This window comes from Oryctolagus cuniculus, chromosome 8, assembly GCF_964237555.1.
Source record: "Oryctolagus cuniculus chromosome 8, mOryCun1.1, whole genome shotgun sequence".
NCBI lineage: Eukaryota > Metazoa > Chordata > Mammalia > Lagomorpha > Leporidae > Oryctolagus > Oryctolagus cuniculus.
In genome coordinates, this window is record NC_091439.1 from 123106252 (window position 1) to 123121310 (window position 15059).

The following is a 15059-nucleotide window of genomic DNA, read 5'->3' on the forward strand; positions in this document are numbered from 1 at the left end:
ACGGAAAAAGGAAGACCTTTCTCTCTCTCCCTCTCTCTCTCTGTCTGTCTAACTCTGCCTGTCAAAAAAAGAAAGAAAGAAAAAAAAAAGAAATATCTGAATGGAAGCAATTACATACAATTTAGTTGATATAGAAAAATAAAGTAAATGACAAAATCTAACTTAAAGTTGAAGTCATCTTGCTTTCATGATAGGATTTTTTTGTAGGTAGCTCTGGGCGTGCTACACAGTCACATGGGGTCTGTTGGATTCAATTAAACAATAGATGTCCATCTATTAACTCCGTAGACCATCAATGGATAGAAGCTTATACTTTTTTATTCTGTTTCATCATTTCTAATGTGCTTATGGGAATATCCATGTTGTAATGCTTTGATGTGATGAATCAAATAGGTTTCTCATTTACTATGTGTCTGAGGCTCGGAAAAGTTTATAAGCCCTCCATTCAGTTAGCAGTCTTAAAAATGAAATTAATTTCTAATAGAATTATGAATTTTCACTGTAATATTTCTAATCTTTTCTATTTTCTTAGAATGTATCAGATGTGTGTGTGTGTGTATTCCTTGTAAGTATGATGAATTTTAATTATTTGTGCTTGTCTCTCTACCAAGTCAAGTTTCTGAGTGCCCTGAACACAGCTGATACTCAGGAAGGGCTATTGCATAGTATTAACTGTTGACTTCTAGTGTACCACGGCTCTCTGACCTGGTTTTTGGAAATAGCACATGTCTGTCACAGGGCAGAGTGGTGTGAATTGTGCAATGCCATACCTGGACCAGGTTCATGAGGGTGTCTCTGAAGTGTCCCGAGGTCTCTGACTGAATGTCCTCTTGGAGGTTGTTGTTGTATTCTGACAAGAGCCACATTACAGTACACCTGTCTATAGCACCACACATCAGTCTGCTCTGAGCTACTTCCTGCTACTGCCCAAGCTGTGATTGAAAGTCCTAGAAAGACAATCAACCTGCCAACATTTCTCTGTCAATAAACTGCCCACCACTAAAATCAGTCACCCAATGACTACAAAGCTATAGGCTTCTTGTCTTAAAAAATTATCTTTATGGGGGCGGTGCTTTGCTGTAGTAGGTTAAGCTTCTGCCTGCAGTGCCGGCATCCCGTATGGGTTCTGGTTCGAGTCCTGGCTGCTTCAGTTCCAATCCAGCTCCCTGCTAATGTGCCTGGCAAAGCAGCAGAAGATGGCCCAAGTACTCGGGCCCCTGCACCCATGTGGGAGACCTGGAAGAAGCTCCTGGCTCCTGGCTTCGGCCTGGCCCAGCCCTGGCAATTGAGGCCATTTAGGAAGTGAACCAGTGGATGGAAGACCTCTCTCTCTCACTCTAACTCTGTCTTTCAAATAAATAAAATAAATCTTAAAAAAAAAATCTTTATTCCTAAAGTGAGAAACAGCATTGAGAGTCACTTCATTCTCTTATTCTCAAAATGTAGAATTACACATTCCATTTCTATAGACTGCTGCCCACTCTAGTACTTTTCCTAAGTGCTGCCATGACTCATTTTACTATTTTCAGTAAAGATTTTTATATCATTGCCCTGAGGAAAGTCTTGTCATTCAAATGCATTGGAGGTGACTGGGACATTTTCTTGACATTCAATGTTACATACTACATAATACGTGGGAGCTTAAGAAATTAAACCCTTTCGAAAACAAAACTAGCTACTCCTTCTACTTTTGAAAGGTACAAAAATCTGATTTTGGGATAGATTACAGGAATTAAGAAATGTGCATAAAGCATAGCAAATATATTTGTAGAACTCAAAAATGTCTCCCCAGATGTGGAATTCTGGACAGTTCGACAACCACTGCACTTCGCTGTGTTTTGCCTGTTGAGCAGGTCTCTGCTGTCAGAGACAACTGCCCTCTGACCTGCTGGGACTTTTCTGTCGGGATGAAAACATTCATCTCACAGCAGCTGGTAGCTCTTCAGGGAGGATGTGCTGAGCTGGATTGTCTAGGGAATGGTTTTATTTTTAGCACAGCAGTCATCCATTGCACTTGATGAGTTAGAATCTTGAGTGAGTGATATTTCACATGTAAAAGTATCTTAGAGAGTTCTGTAGAATTCATAGGCTGAAGTGTTTCATCTACTGAGAAATATGAAGTTCACGTATGTGTACAACACATGGACACAGACGCATTTCCTTACGCAAACTGTAGGCTTCCCGCATCTGGAAAATTTCTCCATTGGTTCTCGAAGCTAATATGTCAATGAGGCAGTTCTCATCGGTGCCTGCTCCCTAGAATGAGAAAGGAGAGAGATCCATAGGCACTTTTGTTGGGAATAGCAGTGTGCCTTATGTACTGTACAGGGGGACACAGCATTCCTGGTGGTGTGAGGAGTGGCAGGAGGCAAGGACATGTGTTTGGGATAAAGACAGACCCAGCTTCAGTTCCGGCTCTGACACTGGGTAGCCGCTTCACCCTGAGAAGATGCTATTATCCAAAGGAAACCCAGTTTATTCATTTATAATAAAAAGCATGGGCATGCCTCTAGCATTTCCATTTGCTACTGGAACATCCATTCCATAGCAAGCTGAAGTACAAACATAGATTTTCTGGAGCCAGTGTCGCCATGCAGCAGGTTAAACCACTGCCTGTGACACCAGCATCCACTATGGGCACCATTCAAGTCCTGGCTATTCCAATCCAGTAACTACTCATGCATCTGGGAAGGCAGCAGAATATGGCTTAAGGGCTTGGGCCCCAGAGGCCCAGATGGAGTTCCAGGCTACTGACTTTGGCTTGGCCCAACCCTGGCTGTTGGAGCCATTTGAAAAATGAACTAGCAGATGGAATATCTCTCTTTGTCTCTCTCACTCTCTCCTCTCTTTCTTTCTCTGTAATCTGCCCTTCAAATAAATAAAGCTTCAAGTTAAAAAAAAAAGCACAGATCTTTTAATTTCCCAAAGGAAATTAGGGCTCTTCATCTCCCTAAATGTGGAATTTTGTACAATTTGCCTAAACATTTGGACTGAGCACTTCCTGTGCTCCCTATTTAGACAGGTGCACTTGTATTTGTCTATGATAGTGATTTTCAGGGGCAGTGTGACTTTTTCAGGGAAGCCACAGAAAGCCTTATTGTTCTGTGAAATTTTGATAAAAATATCCATTTATACAGCAACATATGACTTTATTCTTACATTTTTAATCACAGAACTTTGCAAGAAGCTAGGAACTGTATGCAACATTTAAGAAAAGTTGAGTAGTCTAAATAAATAGTGAATTTTATACACTGTCTATTCTGATCTGTACATATGATGACCCAAATCCACATTTCTGTCATTGTTTTTCTTTCTTCTTCCTGTCACACATGGTTCACAGATTGTGGTAATCTGGCCACTGGCAAGCATCCTCCTGGAACAGGTACTTAATGTCAGTCTCTGGAAAGAAGTTAAATTCACTCTTGTCTCTGTCTCTGGGCAACAAAATCTGTAACAAGCTTGTAGTTGATTTGGTTTACTGAAATGACTTTTTGGAAGAAAGAATTATTATTCCAATCCTTGCAAAGTAAACTTCTGATATATTTGAGCAATTGTTTTTATAAAGGACCAACCTAAGGTCACAAAAATAAAGCTAGATCACTTCTGTATTTTAACTCTATCGCTTCTTGGCCTTTTGGCTAAGATCAAGTGTATTTTGACTCTAGCTCTCCATCCCATTCTGGCTTAATGAACCAGGTCTTTAGAGATAATTTTAAAAGGTTCACATGAGTTTTAATGCATCCCCTTCAATATACAAATACACATTGAGGAGAGGCAAACATGAATGGCCCTGGGCTCATCTCTGGCGTGCCTTTTGGTAGCTCATCTTGCAGCTGACTTGTTAGTCTGGGTTTGTCTAACCACAGAGCAGGCTGACCCCAGCCATGGGCTCTGGAGGCCCCGTCTTCCTGCCCAGTTCCTTCCCTTGGCTGCAGCATTTCCACGGTCACATCACTGCTCATGTAGTCCCTCCTCCCTCCCTGCAGGGTCATACAAGTATGTCGGAGCATCCTGGGGCAGTCCACCCGTCTACAGAAATGCCGGAAATGCCAGCCTGCACCTGCCACAGGTATGTTTCTGGGCTAGATTGCTACCTTCATGGCGTGCCAGAGTTCGTGTGCATCATAGGATGGTGGCGGGTACATGAGGCCAACCATGACGTCCTTGAAGTGATCAGAAAGCTGCTCCTTCAGCATGCCAATCAGGTCCTGTGGAGGCAAAAATAAAGGTTTTCACCATCAGTCAGCAAAGCAATGGGAGGAATGGGCTCAATGTAGGAAGGTTTCTAGTAGGACTTCCTTTTCCAGGCCATTCCACGTCACAACCAGGCTAGTTTTGATTACATGTACAAGCATATCTGTGGGTCACACACAGTGATGGACCTGAAGGTTTAAAGATGACTGATTTTTTTTAAAGATTTATTTGAAAGGGAAGGAGGGAGGGGTGAGAGAGAGAGATTATGATGGCAGAAGGCAGGGAGACTGCCTGGTGAGGGCTAGCTGAGGTCATGAGAGCTTGGATTAAGGTAGGTGAAGCAGAAAGGATGGGAGAAAAACAGTACATGTATAAGGAAGGCACATTGTGGTGTATTGACTGAGCCTGAAGCTAAAATCCTCTATCTGACAAAAGTCCCTAACCTTCCCCCTTTTCTTATATGTGATTTGATAGAAAAGCAAATCACATCAGACAAATAACTTTAGAGCTAAAGTATGCAGGTTGTTTACTGATTGGCCGATTCAGTAACTCATTGGTGCACTGTGCAGATACTTTGTGTGCCAGGCTAGTCCAGGAACTGGGAGTCCAGTGTTGACTTTTGTTAAATGTGCCCCCTACTGTTATTAAGCTTATATCACAAAAAGGCAGTGAGCTTAGATTCAGTGAGGACTAATGACTTTATAACAGGTTAATTTTAATGGTCTCTGGTGCTTTTATCCATCTATATTAAGTGGAAATCATTGCAACCTATTTCATTAACAATTGACTATAAGAATTAAGGAAATGAAAGCTTCATTGTTCTTATAAAATATTTTCTGTTTTGATCTGTGTTTCCAGATAGAAGGTATTGGGATTTGTGGAATGGAGTTTTGTACAACTTTCTATGGTTCAGTGACCCTTGAGAAAGCCATCAAGACAGGACAAAAGAGATCCCTGTTAGAGAAGGTGGCACATCTTTTATGTTCACCTGACCCTGGAAGGTCATGAATTTGTCCTCTGCAGGGGCCTACAAACCAAGAGTTAAACTAACCAAGGTGGCGGGAGCGGCACAGGCAGATGGTTACTCGCATGATGCCTTTAATGATAGATACCTGGGAAGTACCAGCTGCCTACCTGGGCCAGCACATTCAACAAATGCTAAGTGCTCTAACCAACAGTAACTACAGTGATCCTGGATAATCCCCTGAGGCTGGCTCCATCGTTCCTGTTCTAATAAGGGAACTGGAGGTGAGCAAAGTTCAATTGCCCAAGCTTGTATCTCTGAAGTGGCAGTGCCAACACTTGGCTCTGACTGTTTCCCAGTGAAGAACTCCGGGCTCTGTTTACCTGCTCTGACCACTAGTAGTATAAATTAAAGGCAGTGGAGTCCGTGAGCCTGAGGCTGTAAACCTTCTCCAGGAGCAGTCAGAGGGCCTTGGCCATGCCCCTTCACAGAGGCAGTGCACAGCCAGGCGTTTCTCCCACTCTGTTCTTCTCCATTGTGCACAGGCTGGTTCTTAGACTTCTAGAGATGGATTGAACACTTGGTTTGGAGACTTCTCAAATCTCTTCCTAAAGCACATCGCTTAAATCGCAGTATCTTTCATTTGCAAATCCAGTGTTTAACTCAATGTCTTTTATAAAATATTTGAGAGAGATAAACAAGGTGGGGGTGGGGAGAGTGAGAGAGAAATAAATAGAGATTCTATCCATTGGATCCCATCCAACTGCCTACAATGACCAGGGTTGGGCTGGGACTGAAGCTGGGAGCTAGAAACTCAGTCTGAGTCCCTACATGGGAACCCAGCTACTTGAGCCGTTCCTGGGAGAACATTAGCCGGAAGCTAGAATCACGAGCAGAGCTCTTATTGGACCTAAGCATTCTGATATGGGGTGCGGATATGCCAACCTGTGTCTTAACCAGGAGGTCAACCAAATGCCTGCCCCTAAATCTTTTGACTCTACCTTCTACTAAGAAAAGTTCTCATTTTTAATTTTTAGTCATTTTTTTCTGTGTTCTGCTAATTCACCAGATGATTATAATGATTTTTGTTATGTGCATTATTGAGAGATTTATAAATATTCCTGATTGATTTTTAAAAATATCTTCTTTATTTATTTGAAAGGCAGAGTTACAGAGAGGCAGAGGCAGAGGCAGAGGGAGGGAAGGAGGGAGGGAGGGAGAGAGACAGAGAGAGGTGGGGAGGAAGGGAGGAAGGGAGAGAAAGAGAGAGAGAGAGAGGTCCTCTATCCATTGGTTTATGCCCCAGTTGGCTGCAACAACTGGAGCTATGCTGATCCAAAGCCAGGAGCCAGGAACTTCTTTCAGGTTTCCCATGCAGGTGCAGGGGCCCAAGGATTTGGGCCATTTTCTATTGCTTTTCCAGGTCGTAGCAGAGAGCTGGATTGGAAGTTGAGCATCTGGGACTCGAACCAGCACCCATATGGGACGCCGGCACTGCAGGTGGCAGCTTTACCTGCTACGCCACAGTACTAGCCTCCTGATTAATTTTAAAATACAATACTACCTCCTATACAAGAGACTTTTCCTTACACCTTTTACTTGATTTAATCCTTAAAATACCCAGGCAGGATCAAACTGGTTTATAGATGAGGGAGTTAACAATTTTAGTGGTTGAAATTTGCCTGTGTTCACACTGTAAGCAGGTTGCAGGGATGGGGTGAGATGCAGATTCAGGTCAGTGTGACTCCAAGACCGTGGAATTGATCTTGACTTCTACTACATCTGGACATAACCTTTGGTTGGTAGATTCGATGAAGCCCCTGCTGGCCTCAGGCTAATTGACTTTTTTTTCAGTTGTATTTGTTTATTTGAAAGGCAAAGTTGCTGAGAGAGAGAGAGAGAAAGACAAAGAGAGGGTGAGATCTTCCATCTGCTGGGTCACTACCTAGATGGCCACAATGGTGGGGGTTGAGCCGGGCTGAAGCCAGGAGCCTGGAACCCCACTTCCCACGAAGCTGCATCTCCCAACGCTGCTGGGCCGGGAATCAAGCGTGCATGTGGGATTTTGAGGGAACAAGTCACCCCCAGACCCTGGCCACATGGATCCCTAGGGCGTGGCCCCTAACTGTCCGGACTGCAGTCTCTGGTTTCTCAGTCTTGCTAATTCGCTCTTCCATGATCGCCTACAGCTGCTCCCTGAATGTGGCTGCCACACAGTTGGAGACGCACCTGATTGAGGCATTTCCTTCGATATGGCCTGCAGTGTATCTCTGTGAAGTGCAGAAAGATAATTTATATCTCCAAGTTATGGAGAATTAAAACAAAATAATGACAGCCTATAAATCCCCCTGTTCTAAGATTTTTCTGAAAGGAAAACATCAAACATTTCTGAAAAATATTTACTCATTAAACAAAGATTCATAAAAACATTGAGAAAATAGCTTAAAATAGAAAGCCAACTTGAATTCCTGAAGAAACCACGCATAATAGTCACAGAATTCTGTTTAGATCCATTTAACAGCTACAAAGTCATACCAGGACAGTAAATTGATTCATGAACATGTTTTAGGACTGACAACATGCCTGTGCAAATGGTTTAATAACATGAATTAGGAATATTTGGTTCACATGATTTTCTATGAAATAAATTCAAGAAGAAATTCTGGATATAGCTCATGTCACAATTTTGTAAAAAGAAACAAATGGAGTTGTTTGAATATTTATCTATTTCATCTCTCATATTCTCAAATTGGTGTTCATGCAAAGACAGTTTAGAGTTGTTTCAAGGTTTAACTTGCAAGGGAACTGGTGGCTATTGAAGTTTTATTTGTTGATATATTCTGCTAGATGATTTGCATGATTGTCCATTTAAGTCTTATAAGAAGTTCATTATAGAAAGGACTAAGAGTCAAAGGGAGCACATAAGCAAGTCTAGTACCTGCTAACACTAACCGATAGAATAAATAAAGGGGAGAGTGATCCAACATGGGAAGTGAGATACTCAGCAGACTCATAGAATGGCAGATGTCCTAAATAGCACTCTGGCCTCAGAATCAGCCCTAAAGGCATTCGGATCTGGCTGAAAAGCCCATGAGAGTATTTCAGGCATGGAAAGCCAAGACACTCTGGCAAAAGATCTCTGTGAGTGAGATCTCAGTGGAAAGAACAGGTCTTCAAAGAAGGAGGTACCTTTCTCTGAAGGGAGGAGAGAACCTCCACTTTGACTATGACCTTGTCTAAACAAGATAAGAGTCGGAGAACTCAAGGGGCTTCCATAGCCTTGGAAACTCATGACTGGAGCATAGGGGGATTGCTGATGCCATAGACAGGAGTGTCAATTGGTAAAGTCAACAACAGGAGTCACTGTGCACTTACTCCTCATGTAGGATCTCTGTCCTTAATGTGCTGTGCATTGAGATTTAATGCTATAACGAGTACTCAAACAATATATTTCACTTTGTGTTTCTATGGGGGTGCAAACTGTTGAAATCTTTATGCATACTAAACTGATCCTCTGTAAAAAAAAAAAAAAAAAAAAAAAGGAAAAGAAAAGAAACTATCAACTCCCAACTTGACTCTCACTGGGATTAAACATGACAATAGGTCTGATCTGATTTCATCATCATTTTAAAAAAATCATCTATTATTTTTCACTTTATGTTTCTGTGTGGGAGCAAACTGTTGAAATCCTTACTTAAGGTATACTAAGCTGATCTTCTGTATACTAAGATAATCGAAAATGAATCTTGATGTGAATGGAAGGGGAGAGGGAGGGGGAAAGGAGAGGGTTGTGGGTGGGAGGGACGGTATGGGGGGGAAGCCATAGTAATCCATTATTCGTACTTTGGAAACTTATATTCATTAAATAAAAGTTAAAAAAAAAAAAAGAAGTTCATTATAGGGGCCAGTGCTGTGGTGCAATGGGTTAACACCCTGGCCTGAAGCCTTGGCATCCCATATGGGTGCCGGTTTGAGACCCAGCTGCTCCACTTCCAATCCAGCTCTCTGCTATGGCCTGGGAAAGCAGCAGAAGATGGCCCAAGTCCTTGGGTCCCTACACCTGGGTGGGAGACCTGAAGGAGGCTCCTGATTTCTGGCTTCAGATCAGCACAGCTCCGGCTGTTGGGGCCAGTTTGGGAGTGGGCCATGTGAACCACTGGACGGAAGACCGGAAGACCTCTCTCTCTCTCTCTCTCTCTCTGCTTCTCCTCTCTCTGTGTAGCTCTGACTTTCAAATAAATAAATAAATCTTTAAAAAAGAGTTCATTATGGAGATCTTAAGATCTCAAACATGAAGGTGAGAAATTGGAATTCCTGGTTAAGTCCATTGCCAAAGGCTCCACAGAAAATAAAGAGTGATGTCAGGGTTAGGACCAAGACCGATGAATCTGAAGCCTGTTGTCTTGCCAGTGCGCCACAATTCTTGCAGCTATACTTTTATTTATGCCTTTTATCTTTTTATCAGCCATCAACTTCTTATTCTGAAAACATGCTTGCATTCCCTCATGGTCTATGTAACTTGTCAACAAAGAGAATACAGATAGCATTAGAATTCTTTGTCATCTAGTAGGCATCCCTATGTCTTCTAGTTGTATATATTTTATTAAGTTAAACATGTTTCAATTTATTGAGGTATAATTTATGTACCACAAAAACAGCTAATATGATAACAATGAAAAATCAAATGTTTTCCCTTTAATGAGAACAGGGAAGGAATTACCAATTCTGCTTAAAATTGTTCTACAGGTATATCCCCAAAACAATAAGCTAAATCTCTCAATCTTGTAGAAGAAAGAACAGGACAAGTCTTTGCAACTTGATATAGGTAAAAAAAATTCTTAGATAATACTTGAAAATGCAAATCAAAATAAAAAAAAATAGGGGCCAGGGGGTGGTGCTGTGGTGCAGTGGGTTAACGCCCTGGCCTGAAGCACCGGCATCCCATATGGGCACCGATTCAAGACCCAGCTGCTCCACTCCCGATCCAGCTCTCTGCTGTGGCCTGGGAAAGCAGTAGAAGATGGCCCAAGTCCTTGGGCCCCTGCATCTGCTTGGGAGACTCAGAGGAAGCTCCTGGCTCTTGGTTTCAGATTGGTACAACTCCACCATTGTGGCCAGTTGGGAGTGAACCAACGGATGGAAGACTGTCTCTCTCTCTCTCTTTCTCTCTCTCTCTCTGCCTCTCCTTCTCTTTCTGTGTAACTCTGACTTTCCAAGTAAATAAGTAAATCTTAAAAAAAAAAAAAATTGGGGCCAGTGCTATGACCTAGTGGGTAAAGCCGCTGCCTGCAGTGCTAGCATCCCATATGAGTGCCAGTTCTAGTCCCTGCTGCTCTACTTCTGATCCAGCTCTCTGCTATGGCTTGGGAAGGCAGTAGAATATGGCCCAAGGTCATTGTGGCTAACTCGGGAGTGAACCAGTGGATGGAAGACCTCTGTGTGTGTGTGTGTGTGTGTGTGTGTGTGTAGAGCTGTGACTTTTAAATAAATAAATAAATAAATAAATCTTTTTTAAAAATGAAAAAATAATGAATTTGACTTTATGGAAAGGAAAACCTTAACTTGTTGAAAGGAACTTTTAAGGAAATAAAAGAGAAACTACAGATTGTCACTTTACATGTGGACAAAAGACTTGTCTTACACCTCTTGAGGTGTAAGAAGCTCTTTTTTTTTTTTTTTTTTTTTGACAGGCAGAGTGGACAGTGAGAGAGAGACAGAGAGAAAGGTCTTCCTTTGCCGTTGGTTCACCCCCCAATGGCCGCCGCGGCCGGCGCACCGCGCTGATCCGATGGCAGGAGCCAGGAGCCAGGTGCTTTTCCTGGTCTCCCATGGGGTGCAGGGCCCAAGCACTTGGGCCATCCTCCACTGCACTCCCTGCAGAGAGCTGGCCTGGAAGAGGGGCAACCGGGACAGAATCCGGCGCCCCGACCGGGACTAGAACCCGGTGTGCCAGCGCCACAAGGTGGAGGATTAGCCTAGTGAGCCGCGGCGCCGGCCGATAAGCTCTTAAAACTCAATAAGTACAGGGGCCAGTGCCATTGCTCGCTTGGTTAATCTTCCGCCTGCAGCGCCAGCTTCTCATATGGGCACCGGCTTCTAGTCCCAGTTGCTCCTCTTCCAGTCCAACTCTCTGCTGTGACCTGGGAGGGCAGTGGAGGATGGCCCATGTGCTTGGGCGCCTGCACCCGCATCAGAGACCAGGAAGAAGTACCTGGCTCCTGGCTTCGGATAGGTTAGCTCTGGCCATGGCGGCCATTTGGGAGGTGAACCAACGGAAGGAAGACCTTTCTCTCTGTCTCTCTCTCTCACTGTCTATAACTCTGTCAAATTTAAAAAATTAAATTAAATCAAATTAAAAAATAAAACCCTCAATAAGAACAGTCTGGTGAAAACATGGACCAGAGATTTGAGCTGATATTTTACCAAAGCAAACATGCCAGTCAGAAATCAGCCCTGAAATGACTCTGAACATTTAGACTTTCGGGAACTAAAACCATCACCAGGGGCAGGCAGCAGTTAGGATGCCAGGTGGGATGCCCACATTCCATGTTGGAGCATCTGGATCTGAGCCCTGCTCCGACTGCACATTCCCTAATGGGAAGCAGCAGTGGTCCTTCCTACCCAAGTGGGATACCTGGATTGAGTTCCCAAGCTCCCAGTTCAACCTGCCCCAGCCCTGGGTCTTATAGGCATTTGGAGTGTGAACCAGCAGACTGGGGCTCTGCCTGTCTGCTTGCTCTGCTTCTCAAATAAATGGAATAAACAGAAATGTACAAAGGTAAAGCCATCGTAAGATACCGCTGCACATTCTCTGGAGTTGGTAGAGTGCTGGAGACGATGTGAGGCATCTGGACCTGTCATTCTAACAGTAGCTCACAAGACTCTGTTTTGCTGAACAAAAGCTAACCGCTACCCTCTGCCACCAATCAGACCTGCGTTTACCTTAGTAGACAAGTAATGCTTAATAGACAAATAATGTTTACCTTAATAGACAAGTAATAGACAAATAAAGTTCTGCATACTGGCAGGGGAAGACTTGCGTATGCGCAAGGAGAGAGCAGGAAGTATTGGCAATGGCCAAGTCATCTGGCCTGGCCAAGCAGCATGACCAGAGGGTTGGGTTTATGACTGCAGGCTGGAAGTGGCCACTGTGACTCTGACCTTATTACTTGGCCAGAGGTCATCAGGCACTTGGCTCTGTCTTTTATTCTCCCTCCTTTAAGGGCATCTGGGGAATGAATCAGTGTATAGGAGATCTCTGTCTCTCTGTCTCTTGTCTTGCTTTCTGATTCTCAAACTAAATAAAGAAAAAATTATAATATCCCGTCTGGAGTTGGGATGTTTGTTCCCTTACTGTAGCAGAATGCCACTGAAATGGAAAGACCAGGACAGATGCATCAATAGCAATTCTGTAATCTATTATAATACTAAGGGGAAAAGGAGTTTGCATTTCTACTTACAGAACTGTAAGAATTCAGAAATGAGAGAGAATATCAATAAAACTAAAGTCCGTGGGAAGTGTACTTTGGATTCACACCTTGAACAGGTGGGATTTGGCCAGGCAAAAGGTGAAGAGACAGTGGCACTAGACGGTGTGCAGAGGCAGAGTAGGCACAGTATGGGGACAGGAGGGTGTGCACATCAAGTGCATAAGCCAGCTTTAAATGGGTGTCGAGTGGACTGGAAATCCAAGTGTCTGCAAGAGACTCTGGGGGTCAGTTATTCCAGCCTCCCTTCAAATGCAGAGGAAACACCTGTGGCAATGTGAGATCAGGCAGAACAGTGTGCTGGTTATTACCATGATTCACTAGTACTGAGCACCTCCTCTCTGCCAGATTCATCCCAGCAGCTGTGTGCGCTAAGAGCTGCAGTCATCCCAGCACACAGATGAGCAAACTGCACGCACAATTACATAGTTCACGCCACCCAGTTCAACAAGTAAGTGGTCCCTTTTGTTTTACAAGGCTACTCCAAAAAGTTTCTAGAATAGGGAATGAAAAGGTAAATTTACCGTGGCATAAAAATTCTTGGAATCCATGCAAACCAGCGGCATTCAAAACGTTCATGGGATTTTTGTATTTGAAAGAAGCTGGGCATGGGTTTCAAAATTTTTCACACCCAAACAAACATGTTTTCCTTGAGCTTTGTGGGGCCTCTTCATAGTGTGGAGGCTACAGAAGCCACTGTGAGGTCTGAACAAGGTGATCAATGAGGCGGATAGGTGGTGAGTGCAGCATTTTGGGACACTTAAGTCTGGCAAGAGTGCACGGAAGGTCTGAATGGAAATGGACCAGTTCCATGCACTTTTGTTATGAGAGCAGAGCAGTAGTTGGCAGTGTATGGAAGGGTGAGAGCAGTTACCCTGTCTTTTCTGAACCTTCCCCTAAGCCCCAAGTGAGGCAGATCGTTCCTTCCCCAGCACTGCTCTGTCTTTGAATTTACTGAACTGTGTTTTAATGATCATGTTCCAGGAGTATGATGAACATGTTATATCTGAGTATTTTTCCCCAAAGTCTATCAGAATATGGACTGTAATGTCTTGTAATGTCTCTGAAATTCAGCGTCTAGCCCTAGTGCATTGCTGAGCATCCAAAATATGTAGGGGGAGCTTGTGCTGTGGTGTAGTAGGTAAAGGCAGTGCCTGTGGAGCCAGCATCCCATATGGGCACTGGTTCAAGTCCCGGCTGTTCCATTTCCAATTCAGCTCCCTGCTAATGTGCCTGGAGAGCAGCAGAGGATGGCCCAAGTGCCTGGGCCCCTGCCACCCACTTGGTGACCAAGGTGAAGCTCTTGGCACCTGACTTTGGACTGGCACAGCTCCGGCTGTTGTAGCCATTCAGGGTGTGAACCAGTGGATGGAAGATCTCTCTATGTCTCTCTCTCCCTCTCTCTCTGTAACGCTACCTTTCAAATAAACAAATCTTTTTAAAAATGTATAATGCATATATAATATGTAAATGAATGTGAAAATAATGTAAATATAGGCAAATGAAAGAATGTGGAAAGGGAAAAAACTTAGTTTACTGATTTTGTATAAAGGACAAAGGCCATGTTCAGGATTCAAATGATTTGGGCCTGCATCAGTTTTTAAATTAATGTTTAGTCACATTTTTTTATCACTAACATTTTGTCTATTATATTATTTTTTACAAGAGCTATATTAGGGACATTAAAAAGTTCTTGGAGAATTAATATTATGAAAAACATATGCATGGGTTTCAACAATTTTCTGGGCTAAAATTTTCAATTTCATTTTCCCATGAATTTTTAAAGTCCTAGCCTATGTATTCCACTGTAAACCACCACTAGGTGTTGCTGTTTATCTTGTTTTGTCACTCGGTGTGTGTGTGTGTGTGTGTGTGTGTGTGCAGATAGAGTAAACTGATTTTGTAAAAATTTCATTGCAGTAATAGAGTTTCAGTGAAGAGAACAGCATCAGGGGGCCTCTAACATCCTTAGAATGTACAGTTTCTGGAGGGAGAGTGTCAGGCTTGAATCCTGGCTGGGGAAAGCACAGCGAGGAGACCAGTGTGTAACTTAGCCTTTTTCTGTCTGCTTCCTTATCCGCAAAGGAAAAATAACAGCACCCACCTCACAGGGTTGGTATAAATGTTAAGATATAACTCAGGTGAAACCCTTATTTTCTGGCACAAAAGAGCCACTCAAAAACATCTTTTCTTCCCCCCAAATAGTAATCAATTTGTTGCAAATCATTCATGATTCATTATGGGCGATGCCAGTACTCAGTTGTCTCCCTCTGACTTCCATCCCCACAGTGTCTTTCTTGCTATCCTTCCATTGTGGTTTTGTGTATTTAGGTGTATTTCTTGCAATTTTTTACTATATTCAATTGTCAGGAAATTCTTTCGCCTCTAACTTAACCAATATATCTAGAAACCGG

At 43.1% G+C, this 15059-nt stretch overlaps 1 protein-coding gene across 1 annotated transcript in view; it reads right to left on the reverse strand.

Moving 5' to 3' along the window:
- LOC103346716 (annexin A10) overlaps positions 1-15059 on the reverse strand; it is a 52168-nt gene that overhangs the window by 18612 nt on the left and 18497 nt on the right. The window contains exons 4-6 of the mRNA XM_070047157.1: positions 4095-4208; positions 2166-2256; positions 771-850 (exon numbers count right to left, since the gene is read on the reverse strand). Coding sequence (XP_069903258.1) covers positions 771-850; positions 2166-2256; positions 4095-4208 — 285 coding nt within the window. The remainder of the gene's footprint in view (positions 1-770; positions 851-2165; positions 2257-4094; positions 4209-15059) is intronic.